Source organism: Eumetopias jubatus, unplaced genomic scaffold (assembly GCF_037043125.1).
Source record: "Eumetopias jubatus isolate StellerSeaLion01/CBP00866 unplaced genomic scaffold, mEumJub1_p1.0 scaffold_15, whole genome shotgun sequence".
Classification (NCBI taxonomy): Eukaryota; Metazoa; Chordata; class Mammalia; order Carnivora; family Otariidae; genus Eumetopias; species Eumetopias jubatus.
In genome coordinates, this window is record NW_028274821.1 from 44,471,376 (window position 1) to 44,491,857 (window position 20,482).

Sequence of the window (20,482 nt, forward strand, 5' to 3'; positions counted from 1 at the left end):
GATGTCAGGGTCGTGAATCAGGGCTTGAGAGTCTCTCTCTCCCTATCCTCTGCCCCTCACTCACTCTTGCTCTTTCTTTCTCTCTCAAAAAAAAATATTTCAAATCTATTAATGTTAATAAAGCACTCACTGGGGATGCATACTAGGACATCTCCAATTATTCAGAGATATAGTATTTAATGAATATATAATATAAACATGGTTATCTGTAGATACTTTTTTTATTGAGATATAATTGACATATAACATTGTACAGGTTCAGGATATACAGTGTGTTGATTTGGTGGGTTTTTTTTCCCATTTTTCTCATTCCCTACCCCCCCTTCTCTTTACAGTCATCAGCTCATTCTCTGTATTTGTAGGTCGGCTTCTATTATTTGTTTGTTTATTCATTTGTTTTGTTTTTTAGATTCCACATATGAGTGAAATCATATGGTATTTGCTTTTCTCAGTCTGACTTATTTTTCTTAACATAATACCTTCTAGGTCCATCCATGTTGTTCCAAATAGCAAGATTTCATCCTTTGTTATGACTGCATAATATTCCATTGCATATATATGTGTGTGTATATATATATATACACACACACACACATATATATACACATACATATATATATTTATATATATATCTCACATCTTCTTTATCCACTCACCAGTCAGTGGACACTTAGGATGCTTCTGTATCTTGGCTATTGTAAATAATGCTGCAAAAAACATAGGAATGCCTATATCTTTTCAAATTAGTGTTTTCATTTTCTTTGAGTAAATACCCAGTAGTGGAATTATTGGATCATATGGTATTTCTATTTTCATTTTTTGAGGAAACTTCCTACTATTATCCACAGTGGCTGCACCAATTACATTCCCACCAGCAGTGCACAAGGGTTCTTTTTTCTCCACACCCTCACCAATACTTGTTATTTCTTGTCTTTTTTGTTTTAGCCATTCTGATGGTTGTGAGCTGATATCTCATTGTGGCTTTGATTTGCAGTTTTCTGATGATTAGTGATGTTGAGCATCTTTTCGTGTGTCTGTTGGCCATCTGGATGTCTTCTTTGGAAAAACGTCTATTCAGGTTCTCTGCCCATGTTTTAGTCAGAATGGTTTTTTTTTTTCTTTTTATCTTCTTTTTGGTGTTGAGTTGTATAATTTCTTCATATATTTTGGATATTAACCCCTTATCAGATATATAGTAAAAATTTTAAGGCATACAACATACTGATTTGATGCACCTACATATTGCAATATGATTGCCACTTTTGTATTAGCTAACACATCTAACATCACATAGTTATCATTTCTTTTCTGTGGTGGGAACAGTTAAGATCTCTCTTAGAAACTTTGAAGTTTATGATACAATGTTTTTATCTATAATCACTATGCTGTGCATTAGACTTCCAGGACTTATTTATCTACTAGTTGCAAGTTTGTACTCTTAAACTACATCTCCCCAATTCCTACACACACACACATACACACACACACATACACACACACACACACACACACACACACACCTAGTCCCTGATAACTACCATTCTATTCTGTTCTTAGGTAGATCCTTTTTGAAGAAGGGGTGGTGCTGAACTTGCTCCTCTTGCTGGGACCAAGCCCCACACACATAAAGTTTCCAAATGAACCAGGCTCATTTTGATTCTCATGAAAGACGTTCTAAATTAGAATTAAATGGTAATTATTTAAACATGGACTAAAATGCAGAACATTAAAGACTTACTCTTCTTAAGCAAAAGAGTGAAACAGAGATAAGGGAGGGAAGAGAGCACAGGATTTAGGACACCCACCAATAACATGCCCTCTAACTCCTTTCTCTCTCCCGTGCAAGGCAAGATCACCACTACCCATCTGTGATGCACAGACTCCAGTTCTTCTGAACCCTAGGTTTTCATCATCAGGTTTGACCTGTGGATGAGGACAGTGAGCATCTGAGGATAGCTTTATACACAGAGTCCAGAGGTTCATGTAACTTCCTTCTTAATGACTAAGTTGATTGGTATCAAGTGTTGTTTCCTGAAAGAACCTCTTACAGTAATGTGTCTGTGGAAAATGAAAAGCAGCCCAATGGTGCATTTGCACTTGGTCCTCTTAAGTGTTCTCAGAATTTGTTATTCCTCTTGAGGTCTTTGTAAAAAAAAAAAAAAAATCCCAGAAATGTAGAAGTGCTTTAACTGGCTCCTTGGGGACATCTTCCTGCAAGATAGTTCCAGTGAATACTGCAATGTTCAAATTGAAGTAAGGGAGGAAAACCTGCACCAACACTACACAAAATCCTGGTTCCAGCTGTAAGTCTGCTTATCTTGTCTAATCTATGCTCATTTTAGGCTCCACAGTCTAAAGGACCCAGAGTCCTTCCATCAGCTTGAACAGCTGATATGGTTTTATACCTGTTCTCTTGTGAAGAGCTCATGGTTTCCATCCAGATAACTAAACAGAGAGAGATAAGCAGATGAACAGTCATATTTTACAGTTCTTTGCCCATGAGCCCATATTTGAAAGCCAGCAGGTATTCCAAGAAATACCTGCTCTGACTGAGTAGCACCCTTTGCTTTTTGGAAATCAAAGGCAAAGCTTCATGAGCAGTATTTAAGAATCCTCGAGTCTTAGGGTGCCTGGGTGTCTCAGTCGGTTAAGTAGCTGCCTTCAGCTCAGGTCAGGATCCCGGAGTCCTAGGATAGAGCCCCAAATTGGGCTCCCCACTCAGGGGGTGTCTGCTTCTCCCTCTGGCCTTCACCCCTCTCATGCACTCTCTCTCTCTCTCTCTCTCTCTCTCTCTCTCTGTCTCAAATAAATAAATAAAATCTTTAAAAAAAAAAAAGTCCTAGGGGCGCCTGTGTGGCTCAGTCACTAAGTGTCTGCCTTCGGCTCAGGTCATGGTCCCAGGGTCCTGGGATTGAGCCCCACATCGGGCTCCCTGCTCTGCGGGGAGTCTGCTTCTCCCTCTCCCACTCCCCCTGCTTGTGTTCCCTCTCTCGCTGTGTCTCTCTCTGTCAAATAAATAAAATCTTAAAAGAAAAAATCCTAGAGTCTTAAACACACAGTTACCATACTTTCCTGAAACTCTTTACTGACACCAAGGATGAGTCTGGTTATGTCCCCAGAAGAATGTTTGCTTAGGGAAGAAATGCAAAGAATTTTGAGATAAAAATTGATGTGTTTTACCCATTTTTTTTTATTCTTAGTGAGAGATAAGTTGAATATGCCTCCCTCTCTTAAAGACTAAAATTATATAAGAGGGAGGGTGGGGAAGTAGGAGACCAACAAGTTGCTAAAGCCTGGAAAGAGAGCTTTAATTTTCCATGGTAATTCATCTCTTCTATGGTTGTCAAATTATGGTAATTGAAACTAAGATATCAGGATTTTAAGAACTGGAAGAGTTTGGATGGCTTTTTGTGTGTTAATGAGAGACCAATAAAGTGTGCCTCAAGCTTGCACTAATCTCATTATAAGTGAATTAAAGTCTGACTAATTCAGAAATAATAGCTTGTGATTGAGATGATTTCCATTTTTGAGAGAAGGAATTAAGTCAAAATTAAGAAATGACCGGCTACGAGTAAAGTGCTAAAATAAATAAATAAATAAATAAATGAATAAGGAACTTTCCATTACAAATCTGGTTTGGAATATATTTGAATATTTCTATTTTGTTCTTTCATATTCAACCAGTTCCAGGCCCTTAATTGGTACAGTCCTTAGTTCACTAAACGCAGTCTGAAACTGTTCTATAGTTTACGTCAAAAGGAGGCATTTACTTAAAATCTCTGTTATCAGTGGACTATAACTTGCTTTGGAGACCATTTTGGATTGAAATTTCTGTTTTATTTCATTCCCAGAGGTGAATTTTATTTTGCTTAAATGGGAAGGAAACCACTTGGCTGTTTTATGTTAATGAACTGTTAAAGAAAGGAAGAAAATATTTTTTACTGCTTGACCCTCAAATGAGGCTTTTGTGCCCAGATAAATGCCTTGGAGGAAGAAATTCACACTTGGCACGAATTAAATCCTTGTGGTGGATTAGTCACTTCATTAACTTAAATAAAATTTATATTCAGGCTTAATAAATTTGAACTTTTAAAAAGTAAAAGCTTCTCTGCACTGAAGTTCTTTCATGTTACATTTTATAGAGGAGTGTGGTTCTCTTGGAGATGTTCCCGATGTACAATGTGTGTCTAGGTATCTTTTACTTACTAAAAGTGAATTTACCAGAACTGACGAGCAGCTGATAAACTGATACGGTAACAATAAGGTGCAGTTAAACCCCAGGCCAACTCTGCTTGGTTTCCCAGATTTCATCTAGTATTAATATTTTACGCATCTTTTTTTTTTTTAAGATTTTATTTAGTTATTTGTCAGAGAGAGAGAGAGAGAGGGAACACAAGCAGGGAGAGTGGGAGAGGGAAAAGCAGGCTTCCTGCGGAGCAGGGAGCCCAATGCTGGACTTGATCCCAGGGCCCCTGGATCATGACCTGAGCTGAAGGCAGACGCTTAATGACTGAGCCACCCAGGCACCCCAATATTTTACACACCTTACGCACATCTTGTTCCTTTTTTTATTGTTTTACATGCTCCGGAGTTAGATAAATCTGAGGTCCAGTCCCTGGTTCTCTCTTTTCTCAATTCTCTCATCTATCAAATGGGAATAATAAAACCTTGCAAAATTGTCAGAAGCTTATTGATAATGTACACAGAATATGTAACCTTGGGCTGGATACCTATAGAAGGCACTCAATAGAGGCTAGAATTACTATTGTTATCCACAATTTTATAATGTCTTTCAGTAACGAGGACCTTTCCAAAATCCAGCATTACCATTTTAATATCATATTTCAGTCAATTAAATGAAATAAGCTCTCACTAAACAAAGTAATACTATCTAGTAAAGGGAAGGCTTAATTCAGGGGAAAAATTAAATTATTTGTAAATCAATATGAGGTGTTAGACAATTATCAGATATTCTTTGGAAATTGCAGCAAGTGTTTCTCCTTGTTTTGTGTTTGTTTGGTTTTTTTGCTAAGTAAGAAATAGAAATCAGTCTTTTATATTATGTGCCTTAATCTCCTATTTTTCAAGGATGCTTTTAAAACGTGCGTTTGTGGTTGGAAATATATGGGGACAGGCTCATTTAAGTTAATGAGGCAGGTTTCTTTCTGCTTGTTTTGGTTTCATTTTTAGTAAATGATATCTTGATAATAACCCCTTGGCATTTGAACAGAGCTTTTGTAAATTATCTCAGTTAGTGATCACAACTTGGTGACCCACCGTCCCAACATACATTGGACTGATGAGAAGGGTAAGACCCCGAGAGGGCAAGAGGCTTATGCAAGGAGAAGAGCAAAGTCTATGAACTACATCTTCAAACACCTAATTTAGAATTGTTTTCGTTATTCCTTTCAGGGGGATAAGGCTAGGAAAGGAAAATAAAAGGAGGTGAAAAGCATAGAGCGTTAAGATCTTAATGATTAACACCAGAATTCACTTTTTTAAAGCAAGAAGTCATTATATCTCTTCGATTTTAAAACATTTGGTGGTTCCCCTTTGTCTATTGCCAAGTTCAAAATTAGAAGGTATTTCTCTCATCTAAAGTTCCCCATATAAATCCCAAACTCCAACAAAACCAAGCCATATCTTTTTATACCTCTGTGCCTTTGCCTGTGGTTTATTCTCTACATATTCTTAACCCTCTTTCAATATCTATTATCTTTTTATAGCTACTCTGCAATTAATTTATCAAATGTCTACCTAATGCTTACTGTGTGCTAGGTACTTTTGGAAGTGTTTCACAAATATTAACTCAGTTAATCTTCATGATAATCCCAGGAGATAAGGAATATTATCCCATTTTACAGATGATAAAACGGAGATATTAAAACTGCAGAAGAGGTCAAGATTCCAGTAAGAGGATTTTGGTTTCAAAGTGGGTACTCTGAACCATTACACCATGTCACCTATGTACTCAGAATTTTAAAACTGAAAAACTTATCACATTCAGTCAAGACCAATGTCTAAATGGCATGCCACCTGAGGCCCTCTGGGTTGTAGAATTCATTACCTTGCAAATTTACCATCAACTGGAGCCTAGTCATCATCTTTTTAGACTCAGAAATCTGGTATTTTTCAGCAATCATACAAAGAACAGATCCTTTTCTTGGAGTAGACTCACAATGACTTGGTCCATGAGATTAATGTTTCAAACTAGAATGCTAGTTTATTTATTAACTTACAGTGAAAAATAGGACTACCATGTGGACCAAAATACCCACATCAGCATGACAAGCACAGTCTGCCTCTCAGCAGTCCTGAGAAACCAGATCACTCTTGGCAAGTTGTTTGGTCAACATGGCATAGTAACGAGGGGTATTCCTGGGATGAACAGAACATTCGTTGGCATCCACTAAATTAGCATGAGGCATCTATATCATGATAGCAACAGCCTTGCCAATGGGACCTAGAGGATATGAAGTTCATTGGCCTTTTGCCTGGGACATTGCTGGGCTGGCCACTGACAACCATATATATCCGTCATTCTCTTCTTTTCTGTGATTGTAACACCTGGCCAGCCCCTCATTTCCTTTCCCACATTCTATTGTTAATGCATGTTAATGTCGTCAAACTGGTCACAGTCAGGTCTTCTGGCCTGGTACCTTTCCATTTTTAAGACAGCTTTTGTGTAATTATATTTTCAGATGCTATTCTCTTTTTGATAACATCCTCAAGACCTAATACAAATACTATCTAGCTTTTCCTAGACTGCATTATAACGACATTTTCTTAATACCAAAGACAAAATCATATTCATTCTTCTTTGTATTCCCAGAAGTAAATGCATTGCCCAGCACATAATAGGGGCTCAATGGACATTTGCTGAACAAACAAGTAAATTAGGTGGTGGTAAATCATCGTGATTATGAGTATAAGCTCTGAAGCTGGATGGCCTTACTTCAAATCTCAGCTCTACTCCTTAACACTTGTGGGATTTGGACAAATTACTTAATGTCCCTGAGCTTCAGTTTTCTCATCTGTAAAATGGGTATAATAATAGTACCCTATCTCCTAGGGTTCTTGAAAAGATTAAATAAATTAATACATATAACAAACTTAGAAATGTACCTGGGATTTTGTAACTATTAGTTATTAGTATAATCATTCTCTCAGCATTTTATATTATATTTTTACTTGTTTTGTAAAAAGTATGACTCATTTTGCAAAGAGCAGAGTACTGCTGTCCTTGTTTTAAGTGTCATCATTGAATATTTAATCAAAAATTGTTTTTGTTCACAGAAATTCAGTAAAATGGAAACTCCCATGTAGTGCTGATGGGAGTACAGAATGGTACAATTTTATGGAATGCGATTTGGCAATATTTATCAAAAGCCTTATAAAAGTTCATTCCCTTTAGTCCAGTAATTTCCCTTCTAGAAATTTATCTATCCTACAGCCAGTCAGAAACTTAAACAAAACATACACATGGACATAGTTTATCACACTATCATTTATCAAACCCCTAATTGGAAATTACTTAAATGACAAGTCATGGAAGAATGATTACCAATATTGTTATCTCATTTAACGGAATATTATGTAGCTCTCAAAGCTATGTCTTCCAAGTTATTTAACAATGGGGGAAAATGCTTCCAAAAATTTTTAAGTGGAAAAAAAAAAAACCAAACTACAAAATAGTATAGGTGAGGGAAGCCACGCTCCCGACGCCCCACTCTGCTCTGCTCGCTAGGCCCGCCCGCCCGCCCGCGCCCACTATGGCCACCATTCAGCAGCTGGTAGGAAGATGGCGCTTAGTGGAAAGCAAAGGCTTTGACGAATACATGAAGGAGGTAGGAGTGGGAATGGCTCTGCGAAAAGTGGGTGCAATGGCCAAACCAGATTGTGTCATCTCTTCTGACGGCAAAAACCTCACCATAAAAACTGAGAGCACTTTGAAAACAACACAGTTTTCATGTAACCTGGGAGAGAAGTTTGAAGAAACTACAGCTGATGGCAGAAAAACCGAGACTGTCTGCAACTTCACAGACGGCGTGTTGGTTCAACATCAGGAATGGGATGGGAAGGAAAGCACAATCACGAGAAAATTGGAAAATGGGAAATTAGTGGTGGAATGCATCATGAATAATGTCACCTGTACTCGGGTCTATGAAAAAGTAGAGTAAAAATTCCATCATCATTGTGGACAGGAATTAGCTGTGAGGATGAACAAGCTCGGTTCAATGAGCAAATCTCCATACTGCTTTTTTTTTCATTACTGTGTTCAATTATCTTTATTACAAACATTTTACATGCATCTATTTCAAAGTGTTGATTTAATTAGGATTATCCCTTTGGTTAGTAAATAAATTTGTGCTAAAAAAAAATAGTATAGGTGATGTGATTTCCTCCACACCGAGAGGAAATCAATAAAATCAAAATAATAGTGATTATCCTTAGATGAGTCAACTCTGGGAGATTTTGTTTTTGTAGTCTTCCTTTCCCAAAACCTCTACAATGAGCATGTATTTTAGAAGTAAAAATAATTCTTTAAGTACTGAGTTTTCATGCCCTTAGATGTGTAATTTTAAGACATGTTGAATAGTAAGTCCCATTTTTACCTTATGCTAGATCTACATTTTCTCAGTGAAATATCTCTTCGGTCTTACGCCAGAAATAATTAGGAAGACAGGATTCACTTACAGAAAACCTTGCATTAATATTTATTTGGCTAAATAAGCACCAACTGTAAATACTTACTTTGAAAATTTTTGGAAGCAAAATGAATGCTTAGTTTCCTCCCTCATAGAGAAATCCGTTTCCATGCATGACTTCTTAAGATAACACTGTTTAGTATTTGATAGGAACTTCTCTGAGAACATTGATACTCAGAAGAAAAGAAAGACTCTTATTAGTATTAAGAGAAACTTGTTTTTATAAGCAAATAGTTTCAGTTTTGAGCCTTTCACAGGTAGTAATGAGTTTGTTTTTCTTTTTATCACCTAGGAGCTGTGAGGGAAGAAATATCCGATATAGAACATGCAGTAATGTGGTAAGTATTGAGCTTCTGTGATTGTGATAATGTATTTTTTTAAGAACTGAATAATGCTAAGCAGTTTTATGGATCCTGAACAAGAAATCAGTTAGTGTTTCAGTAAGAGTTATTCATCTCACCCTATAGTGACGATGCAACTGTAAAAAAATAGATATTTTAATGTTCCTCAATATAAACTTTTAATCAGATGGCCAGATTGAAACTAACTAGACTATTTCAAAATAGGGACTCTGTTCTGTACTTCTCTGCTTTCTGACTTTTCACATCTAAGTCCCTTGAGAACCAATAAGAGGAATGATAAAAGGGAAACCACTGGGGTCTTGTGAAATAAATATTAGTTAATCAAACTCAGATTTGACAGATTCATTCATTCATTCAACAAATACTGTTCCATGCCAACTATGTGTGAGGCACTGCGCTAGTACAAGGAAAAATAACATGTGGTCACTGTCTGGAAACATCTGTGATAAAGTAAGCGATGCAGAGAGAGAAGATAGATGTGCACATAACCACATTCTAGCACAAAGTATGACAAATGCTCGAAGAAAGGGATAAAATTGTTTGTGGGTTAAAAATGGAGAGACATCTGAAGGGTCGTCAAGGAAAAAGTGTTTTAGATGGAGCTTGAGGACCAGGAAAGCTGTGACTGATCCACAATGAGTATGAGGGAGTGACAGTCAGTCCAAGTAAAGGGGACACGATGGGCAACTTTCAATGCAGAAATGTTTAAGGTGTGCTCTGCATATGAATTTGTATAGGATTGTGCCTAGCAGTATGGAAGAAAAGAATTGAAAAATATTTTGAGGTTACGCCTTGAACAGATTTGAATGTTAGTCTTCCAAGCTTATATTAGTTCAGTGAATGATGGGGGACCACTAGAGGCTTTGGAGCAAGGGGATGATATTATAGTTTCTTTCACTTTAGGAAGATTAATTCTGTCATGATAGGAGGGATGCTCTGGAACAGGAAATCAATGGGGAGCAAGACTGAATCAGGGCTTAAACCAGAAGGAAATAGATGCAAGAGAGATAAAAATTAAGGTCCCTTTGCAAGAGCTACCAAGCAATTTAATTTAGAATGATGAATTGAAGTGAGAATTAAGGAAACAGAGAGGTGTGTACATATTTAGAGCTCTTGCACTGGCCCATCGTCTGTTAGAGTAGCTCTTTCCTCACTATCTACATGATTGGCATTTTCCTTATTCCAGTCATCTCAAAGGCCACTTCCTCAGAGAGGTTTCCTTGATCACTTTATCTGATGTGCTTGTCCCACTGCCCGATCCCAACTCTCACAGCAATCTTGCTTCCTTTATAGTACTTTGACTTTCTTCATTGAACTAATCTCTACCAAAATTTATATTCTTTGATTACTTGTTTGTTTTCTGTTTTCCCGCTCTCGAATGTAAACTCCATGAGGATAGGAACCTCATGTATCATGTTCTCCCCTTTCTCCCCCCATGCCTGGAACTGTTGACTCACACACATTAAGCACACGATGGAAATTTGCTGAATTTAAATGAATACTCAGGCTTCTGAAAGAATGGTGGATACCATCATCAAAACTAGGCATATGGGGAGAGAGAAATGAGAAATTTGATTTAAAGACACTATGGAGTTTGACATGGAGGCTGGACTTGTAGGTGGTATATTCAACTGTGCAATGGGGATTTGATCTCGGGAAAGGGATCAAGGCACGAACCATAGGAACACAAATAAGATGTATAAAATTTGAAGATTGGGAAGCAGTTCCTTAGGTAGAACATGTAGAATCATAAGAGGAGAAAAGCTCAGAACTTTGGTGAATGTCTGTATTCAGATAGAAAGAACAAGAGTGCCAGGTAAACCACAAAAGGCACCATGAGAGAAGTAGCAGAAGAAATAAGAATTACTAAAGGTGTTCAGTAGGATAAATGTTGCCAATAGGTTACACACTGAAAAAAAAGCCTGCTGGGGCAATGGTTTATATGGGGTACTAGGAACAAAAAATCAAGATAACGGGGGTAAAAATGAGTATCAATGAGAAAATGGAGTCGATGGGTATAAGCTATTCTTATTAAATATGAACAGAGGTATTTCATCATCTGTGGAGTCACATAAAGGTAGGTGGGTAGTTAGTCTGTTTGCAATGAGTAAACCTTGAGAAATAAGTTGATCTAAAAGGAGAGACTGATGATATGAGGTGAGGGCATACTTGATGCCCCAGGTCCCAAAGGAGACAGTGGGTGACAAGAAAAGGAATCCTGGTAAAGGAAAAGGCCATATGCTTCACTCAGAAAACAGAAGCAAACTGAGAAAGGAAGGATGAGGAACTAGAAAGACTTGGAAGAAAAGTTGAGGCTGCTCAGGATACACAGGTTCAAGCTTCCCTGTAGAGTTTTCTCTGTCACCTGCTGAAAATGAAGAGGTGAGTTGAACTTGAAGAAGTGAGCACAAAGACCTACAACAGCCACTGGGGGAATCAAGTGGAAGCCAGCAAAAGCAAAAGAGGGGGTTCAGCTGAGGCCAAAAAGCTTGATCTGACAGAGAACAAGGGGAGAAGGGTGTTAGGACTTAGTCCAGTGGTGCACTGGGGCAGGAATAGAGAAAACTGGCATTAGAGGTGACCTGCGGCCAGAGTACAGATGAGCTGAGCTGAGAGACCAAGATGAATGAAAAGTATGTATATTTTTAACCCCCGAATGGGGAGAGTGCATGCAACTAGAAGACATGATCTTTAGGAATCAGAGTTATTGTTCAGTGGAAAATTTTGCCTAGTTCATTTCCTTATTTCCACTGAGAACACTAGGTGCCACATAGGTTTAACTGCCGATTGGTTAGAAGAATCAAATCTGTAGTTCTTGAATTTTGAAAAAATGGTATTGACAGAGTTTGTTTTAGAAACAGTATAAAAAATGTTTAATGGAAATATACTTTAACTCATTGGTTTTCTTTACTATCCCTTTTAAAGTAGTGATATCTTGTATATCAGGGTTATTTTTTTTTTTTTAACTACCATGATGTTATATAAGAGTCTCCATAATGTCCATTCTGGTTCTTTATAGCTTTTAAAATAGTGGAAAGGGTCCAAACTCTCCTAAGTAGATGAATGCCTAAAGCATCATGAGCAGATGTCTGCCTACCCTTTCCTTAAAGCTCTTCAGAAATAGCCCACAATTTCCTTGCTATCATTATGAGCACTTTCGTGGACAGATGTAGGCTAAGACTCAGACCTAATTTTATTTAAAACCCACAATGTTACCTGAGCCAATTCTTTACAGCTTGCAGATTCAAACTGACCCTGAGTTTTTTATGAGAATCTAAAGTCTTCAAATCATTTGAAGCTTTTTTTTTTTTTCTGGCTTTTGGCCACGACAGAAGCAACATTGCCAAAAACACAAACGAAAAATCTCATAAGAAAGAATCTTTTCATAATCACATTCCAGTTTCTCAAACTAAGAAGTTCAGGGCAATTCAGTTAAATATTCCCCTTTTAAATACTTGTTTTGGAAAAACTCAAGTGTCTCTTGTTAGCTAAGCCTCCAGGGTCAGTCCTTAATCCCTGACAGCTTCCTGAGGTTCTTCTGAACCTCTTCTCCCCAGATTCACCCTCTTTTTCTATTCTTCATAGGTGCCGCATATGACATTTCTTTAGGTTCTTATTCGTCGAGGCTGAGGAAGAGAAAGTATCTCCTCGCTTTTCTAATTTTTCTGCATTGCCTGAAAAATCAGCTCACATGCTTTTATGGTTTTCTTGTCAATCACTCTACACACGGGGGGGGGGGTATCAATAAAGGAAGTTCCCATGATGTTTGCCTAGTTCTCATAGTCATGCTACCTTCTTTTTTTTTAAGATTTTATTTATTTATTTGAGAGAGAGCATGAGCAGGGGGAGGGGCAGACGGAGAGGGAGAAACAAGCTCCCAACTGAGCAGGGAGCCCAATGCGGGGCTTGATCCCAGGACCCTGAAATCATGACCTGAGCCAAAGGCAGATGCTTAACCGACTGAGCCACCCAGTCGCCCCCATGCTACCTTCTTCTACTATTTCTAGCTGGTCCAAGTAGACTATTTTCATTTCTAAGGACATAGCGCATTCAACCTTACCCATTTCAGAGTCCCTGCTCCCGTGTACGAAAGTGGCAGGCCCCTCTCTCTCTGTAAGGAAAGGCTAAGGATACTATTGGGAAAAACAATAGGTGTCAACTAACAAACCACTCAAGTGGGTCATTTAGGTCTCAGATCTTCCCTGGGACTCCTCAAAAAGGTTACCTTAGGTCACATCTTCATGCTTATTCAAATTAGACCTCAAATCTGGGCCCCTTGATCTTAAGTAGGCATTTTAAATTGACTTTCAAAGTGTTTAGACTAATATTGTGTTACTTATAAACTGTTTCTTTGTCACCATCCTTAATCTTCACAAGAGTTTGGAAGCCACATTTCTGTATCTCTTCTAGAACTCTTCCAGAGTTGAGTAGGCAGGGAATTCTGTGCTAGGGGGGATCACAGAAGGTCCATATCTGATTTTCTCACCAGTGTACGTCCAGTGTCTAGCACTAATTGTCTAACAACAGCTTCTGAAACTGTGTCAGGGAACACAGCCACCTGACAGGTCTGCCCTGGGATATTTTAAATATTCAAAGGAGCAACAGCGATGCTTGACATGTGTTGGGCACTATGCAAACTACTATATCATGCTATATTCCTTTCTGTGACATCTTTGCAAAGTTGGTGAATAAGCCTCAAACCCAGTTCTCCTGAAGCTTTGATTAAAAACAAGTACCGTGAGGGGCACCTGGGTGGCTCAGTCCATTAAGCATCTACCTCCAGCTCAGGTCATGATCCCAGGGTCCTGTGATCGAGCCCCACATTGGGCTCCCTGCTCCTTGGGGAATCTGCTTCTCCCTCTCCCTCTGCCTGCTGCTTCCCGTGCTTGTGCTCACTCCCTCTCTCTCTTTGTCAAAATAAATAAATAAAATCTTAAAAAAAAAAAGCAAGTACTGTGAAAAAATCAACGTGGGACCGGAGATGAGGGTGGCAATTTCCCAATCTGATTTCATACATTAAGAAGTTTTGCAGTACTCAACAAGTGCAAACTTACCATGAGTAGATAAACCTGGTTATTATGAATGAAATAAAAGCTACTATATATTTTTTCAAATAGCTACTAAGTCATTAAAATGCAAATACCTATTGAGTTGTTTGGACCTAACGACTTAATCAATGGAACTGTTAGGTATTCCTTTTGGCCTAGGGGTGCTATAAAAAATTACTGAGATATGACAGGGGCTATGAACAGATGAAGTTTAGCAACCTCTATCACGTGGTAGGCTTTCAACACATATGACGAATGAATGAATGAATGAATGAATGAATGAAATCCTAAATAAGGTAACATTTGAGTGGAGCCTTTCAAAATGATAGGAATTTTTCCAGGCTACGATGAGAGAGAGAGTGTTATAAAAAATGGAAATGGAATTCATTGAACAATTTCTGCTGTGACATACTGTGTCCCAGGCACTTTCTCTAGGCAATGGGGTATCATAGCTACAGAGAAAGGTAAGGCCCTGCTCTCATGAAACTTACTCTCTAGTGAGAGAAAGCAGATTATAAACAAATAAAGAAAGAGGAGTGTGACAATTTTGGAGTGAACGATTCTGAGGGAAATCAAGCAGGCATAAAGAGTGACACGGGGGAAGCTACTGTGTATGGGGTGGTCAGAAAATTCTCTCTGACATGACCTTGGGGCCCCATTAGTACATGCGAAGGGAGAGGCATGAACTAACCCAGCTTCTCGAGGTCATTTTATGAGGTATGGTATTTTATCCGTGCTGAGGAGTCTGAATATACCCCCAAGTGTCATTCTGCAAGGGGCATTCATAGCCTCTGACTAAGGGCAATGGGCATTATTTGCAAGAGGACTAGAAGGCTGACAGCAAGGCAATTGCTCTAATCACCCCTTTCTGTGCATTTCTCTTCTAGGCCCAGAGCCGGTCAGTCTCAGACTGAAATATATGAAAGGCAGTGGAAGTTTTTCTTAACCTCAAGTAACATGTTTCTTACCTGAGAAAGAAATTCTGAGGGAAAGAATGTTGGTTTCTTCCTAATAATGTTCAAAACCCTCCCCCTACTCCACGGGGCTTCCAGAGGGCGCCCTGGGCATCCAGAGTGGTCCTCCACAAGGCTGACTAGACTCAGGAGCACTGGACCTAAGAACTGTTCTTCCTGCTGGATCCATTCATGATTCCCTCATTAATGACCCATCCAGCTGAAGAGCAGGAATTTTCCTTATACTGTAATCTTCCTTGAGAAAGAGAGCACTCTCATTTTAAACTCTGACAGCACATGTCTCTCCTAAATAACTTTATTAGGACTTGAATTGTAAGTTAATATAACAAAATTGGGGCCAGCCTCTCCTGTCTTTACCCTTGTGCATTTAGCCTTGTAATGGCCATCTCTGAGGAGCCATCAAGATGTGTGGCAAGGAGCTGAGAGTGATCTAAAGGACACACTTCATTTTTCAACCCCATGGACGTGAAGGACTAGAAAAACCGTAATCTCTAAGTGGGCTGCCACTTAGTAGTTACGTGCTTTTGAAACAAAATTCTTTAATCTCTGTTTTCTTACCTGTAAAAATACCCTTCTTATATATATCCAAAGAATGTTAATACAGTGTTTATGGTAGTTGAAAAATTGGAAACAAATGGAAAGGGGCTGGTTAAATAAACTGTGGTATGTCCATACCATGGAGACTATACAGTCATTAAAAAGAGTAAGTCGGAGCTGTATGTACAAGCCTGTAGAGTTTTTCCAAGACATATTTAGTGTGCAAGAAGCAGGTTGTGGAGTAATGTCTTTAATATGATCTCAGTCAGTTTTTAAAAAATCCCCAAACTGAGGTCTGTCTGGGTGTGTGGCATACCACACAGTCTTGAAGGACACATATCCAATTGATCACAGTGATGATGTTGTGCAGAGAGAGATTTTGAGTAAATGAAAAAGGACTTTCCTTTTCTTATTCTGTATACTTTTGTAGTACTTTTGATTTTTTACAGTGAACATACATATTCTTCTATTACAGGTATAAATTTAAAAATATAAAAAAGAAAATGAGGGGGCAAAATAGTTTGAAAGTCATTAAATATATATATTTATTTTTGAAAGTTTGAGGGAAAAAATTCACAGTTTTTCTGAGGATTACATGGGGAAACATCGAAAAAGCTGTGAGCATGCTCAGTAATGTTGGCTCTGCCCTCCCTCAGTCCCTTTCTTGTACTCCGCCTTTCTGTGGTGAAGTACTCTTTCCAGGAGAATACGCTGTTTACAAAAGTGAAAATTAGATCACTTTAAATTCCTGAAGGTCAGCCTTATTGTGTGACATCATGGAGAACTTTTCTTGATTATTTTATCAGATAAACAGTTCCAGGTATTCTGGAACAAGAATATTTGTCCTCATCTCTGGCAGAAATGCAGGTTTATAATGCCCCTTCCTTTGGATGAAGTATAGGAAAACAGACTCTTTTTTAAGATTTATTTATTTATTTATTTATTTGAGAAAGAGAACACAGGGGGAGGGGCAGAGGGTGAGAGAGAATCTCCGGCAGACTCCCTGCTGAGCAGGGAGCCCCACACAGGGCTCCATCTCAGGACTCTGAGATCATGACCTGAGCCAAAATCAAGAGTCTGATGCTTAACTGACGGAACCACCCAGGCGCCCCGGAAAACAGACTTTCTATACTATACTCCATAGGCTGAACAGTTAGGTCTCTGGCAGCCTTATGGCTTGGCTTTCTTTGGCCAGACGAATGCTTGGTTGGAATTGTTGTATATTCTCAGGAACATACCCCGGGGGACCAATCAATATTCCCCCCCACTAACAAGCCTCACTTCCTACAAAGCTAGAATGAATGTAGAATGGTGACTTAACTACTTGTAGGGCTTTGTGCTTTCTGTGTGTGTGTGTTTTTCCCTTTTAACATTGAGAATCACTATTGCTGAAACAAAAGGATGTTCTTTAGGGAACACATTTTCAGGAACATCTTGATTTTCCCGACTTGGACCATAATTCTTTCTATTTATGCTGAAATTAGTAACAAAGGAAAATAATATTTAGGGGGCAAGAAGTGCTAAGTGACTTGTATTGTTTCCCTGTGGACAGATTCCCTGTCCGAACCTCTCTTAGCACCAGTGCTAAGCAAGCTTGGACCATCCTGCAAATGAATTAATCTCTAAGTGCAAGTATACAGCATGCCATGTGGATAACTGGAGGTTGATTTTGGTTCAAAATACATCATTTCTCTTTCAATAGTTAAAACACCGAGCCTTTAGAATAAATGGTTGAAAATATCTGCAGCAATTACTCCGGGAAAAAAAACAAAAAGCCCTCATATTTTATGACTGTTTTATCATTTGTGGCATAAAGAAATAAACATTTTTTTAATGATTCACAGATTCCTTCATTTGGTGGATCTGGTGGATATAGATCTCTCTTCAGTGCTTATTGCTAGGCAGCCAGCCAAGTTTTGGGGAATTTTCCTCCCCAGCGGGTTGGGCCCTTCTGCTTTTTTTTCTCCCCTAGGCCTTCTTTTGACTGCAGCACACATTTCTTTTCTTTTTAATGCTTCTTCTGACATGTCTTTATTGGACCCCTCTGAAGTCTCTCTACTTTTCCTTTCGCCTTCATGTGGTCTCTTGATGTGTTTCTTATCCTCTGCCTCAGCTTTTTACTCTCTGGGAGGGGTGTGACGTGAACATGACCATGGAGAGAACCCAGGCTGGGCCACTCTGCCGTTGCTCCCTCTGTGGTTGGGCAAGCTCTTCGGACTGCCCACAGCCTCAGTTTTCTCAATCATGAGTGGAAATGAGGGACATGTTCACCTCACAGTACTCCTCTACAAAAATCCGTGCAATGACGTAACTACATGGGAGACCTGCAATGAATTTTCATTCCTTCTGCCACCTTAGATTGGCAAAGACGGGTAAGGGATGGTCTTCCAAAAGAGCTAAATTCCCCCGCTGAGGATGATTTTGCCCTCATCCCTAACTCAAGATAATATGAAGAACTCCAAATTGTTGGGGAAAATACAAAAGGAAATATATTGTTATGACTAATTTCTGCTGAGTGGCATCCTTCTGGTATATTTAAAGGCTATAGGGGAGTTACCCCCCCCCCAAGTTGGTCACAGCTTATTCTAAGCCAGTGACATCCCCTGGAGACTGTCAGAGGGAGCGTTGACAATACTTGTAAATAGCCTTTGAGTGATACGAGCTGGCCTTCTGGCCTCCCTGCAGTCACATGTTCTAGTTCACGCATGTAATGCTAAATGATAAGAACTCAGAGTGCCTCACATAGCAGCCACGTTCTTTTCCTGTGGAATGATAGCTAACTGTCAAGCAACTGCTTTCTTAAGGCTGTTAGTACGAACAGGAATGCCTGCATGGTCCACTCAGAATTTGTTTCCTTCGGTACCATCATGATCATTTGCCATTATTGAAACTCTCGGAGGAAAAAGGTCAGCTAGACCTTTTGCAGGTGTGTGTCCTGTTGTTAATGGTCCAGTCCAGGTTTGATAGATTTTTGAAGGGAAGAAAAACCCTTCGTTGATTCACCTGATGCAGGGGATTGAAGGATTGTCTATCATTTCCTTAGAGTATTGGGATTTATCGGACTAGAAAAGCTGGTGTGAGTCTCTCTCCCAGCTAGCTCCATGAGCACAGGCAAGCGCCTTTCTCCTCTCTGTACTGGCATCTCTGTGGAAAATGACTGGAACACGGATTGTACACCTCAAAGGGATCCTGGCAAAGTCATAGATCTACAGAAGATCCGAATTAGAAAGGAATTCATTTGTTTTGGTTATCTGTCCGGTGCCAGGCTGAGGGCTAGTGACTAATTCATTTAATTCTCACACCACCTTGAGAGGTTTTACCCTGATTTCACAGATAAAGAAATCTGGACATTTAAAGAGATAAAATACTTTACCTAGTGGTTCTAGTGGTGCTGCTAGGTTTGTATAAGGCCAAAACCCCATGTTCATCTCAGCATGATGCAAGAGGGTGTATCAGTGATCTAGACTGACTCATTTAGCAAATAAAAAAAACTAAAATACAAAAAGGTTAAGGCTCAAGCGTTTTTACAACAGACACTTTTTTTTTAAGGAAAAGAGATATTCAAATAAGTTTACTATAGCAATTATAATCCTTCAAGGCTAAAAGTGTATGAACTGCTGAGGAATTTAAATGTGCAACTCAAATGCAGCAGAAAAGGCAAATCTAAGCATCCTTGCTGAAAACATCCCAAATTCCCTCTCCTTTGAGCTTCTCCTCCTGTCAAGAGGATATAAATTTACTGAGTCAATACTTCTCAAAACCTACTCTCTCAAGTCCTAGTTTCTGAATTACACAAAATGCGTGCTGGCCTCCAGTGACCCAGATAGAAGCTCAAAGCGGGGATTTGATAGTGACTTTGAAAGAAATTACTACTGCAGTTCTTCCCTTGGCAGAGTGCCTTGTGGAATGAAACTAAACAAGCTGCCATGCATAGGTTGCTAACGTGCAAATACTTGTTTGTGCTCAGCCTGCTCTCCATGAGACTCGAAATGATAAGCAGCATCAAATCTTCCAATTAACACCAAGATGTGTTGAAACTCAGGCAACATCAATTCCTCTGTTTTTTCCTCTAAGAGATCACTCCCAGACCTCTGTGCTGAGCCTTTTGAGCTAAGGCCATTATTTAATTAGCCCACTTTTGTACTGTATTGTACTTCTAGAAATCTTTTCTTCATATGTTTTTCTCTGCATTTTCAACATCCTCCTCCTTTTCAGAGGAAATTGTGAAATTTAAAGAGGCTATCTTGAATTGGACAGCCACATGCAGAAGAATGAAACTGGACCATTTCCCTACACCACACACAAAAATAGACTCAAAATGGTTGAAAGACCTAAACGTGAGACAGGAGTCCATCAACATCCTAAAGGAGAACACAGGCAGCAACCTCTTCGACCTCAGCTGCAGCAGCTTCTTCTTAGAAACATCGCCAAAGGCAAGGGAAGCAAGGGCAAAAATGAACTATTGGGACCTCATCAAGATAAAAAGCTTTTGCACAGCAAAAGAAACAGTCCACAAAACCAAAAGACAACCGACAGAATGGGAGAAGATATTTGCAAATGACATATCAGATAAAGGGCTAGTATCCAAAATCTATAAAGAACTTCTTAAACTTAATACCCAAAGAACAAATGATCCAATCAAGAAATGGGCAGAAGACATGAACAGACATTTTTCCAAAGAAGACATCCAAATGGCCAACAGACACATGAAAAAGTGCTCAACATCGCTCGGCATCAGGGAAATCCAAATCAAAACCTCAGTGAGATATCACCTCACACCAGTCAGAATGGCTAAAATTAACAAGTCAGGAAATGACAGATGTTGGCGGGGATGCAGAGAAAGGAGAACCCTC

General features: G+C 39.0%; 1 protein-coding gene and 1 pseudogene across 1 annotated transcript in view; both read left to right on the forward strand.

Annotated features, from left to right (window-relative positions):
• The window catches only part of ADAMTSL1 (ADAMTS like 1), a 936,829-nt gene that overhangs the window by 588,249 nt on the left and 328,098 nt on the right, over positions 1-20,482 (forward strand). Inside the window, exon 4 of the mRNA XM_088018750.1 lies at positions 9,001-9,046. Within this exon, the coding sequence (XP_087874876.1) occupies positions 9,001-9,046 (46 nt within the window). The remainder of the gene's footprint in view (positions 1-9,000; positions 9,047-20,482) is intronic.
• On the forward strand, positions 7,758-8,381 carry LOC114212409 (fatty acid-binding protein 5 pseudogene; annotated as a pseudogene).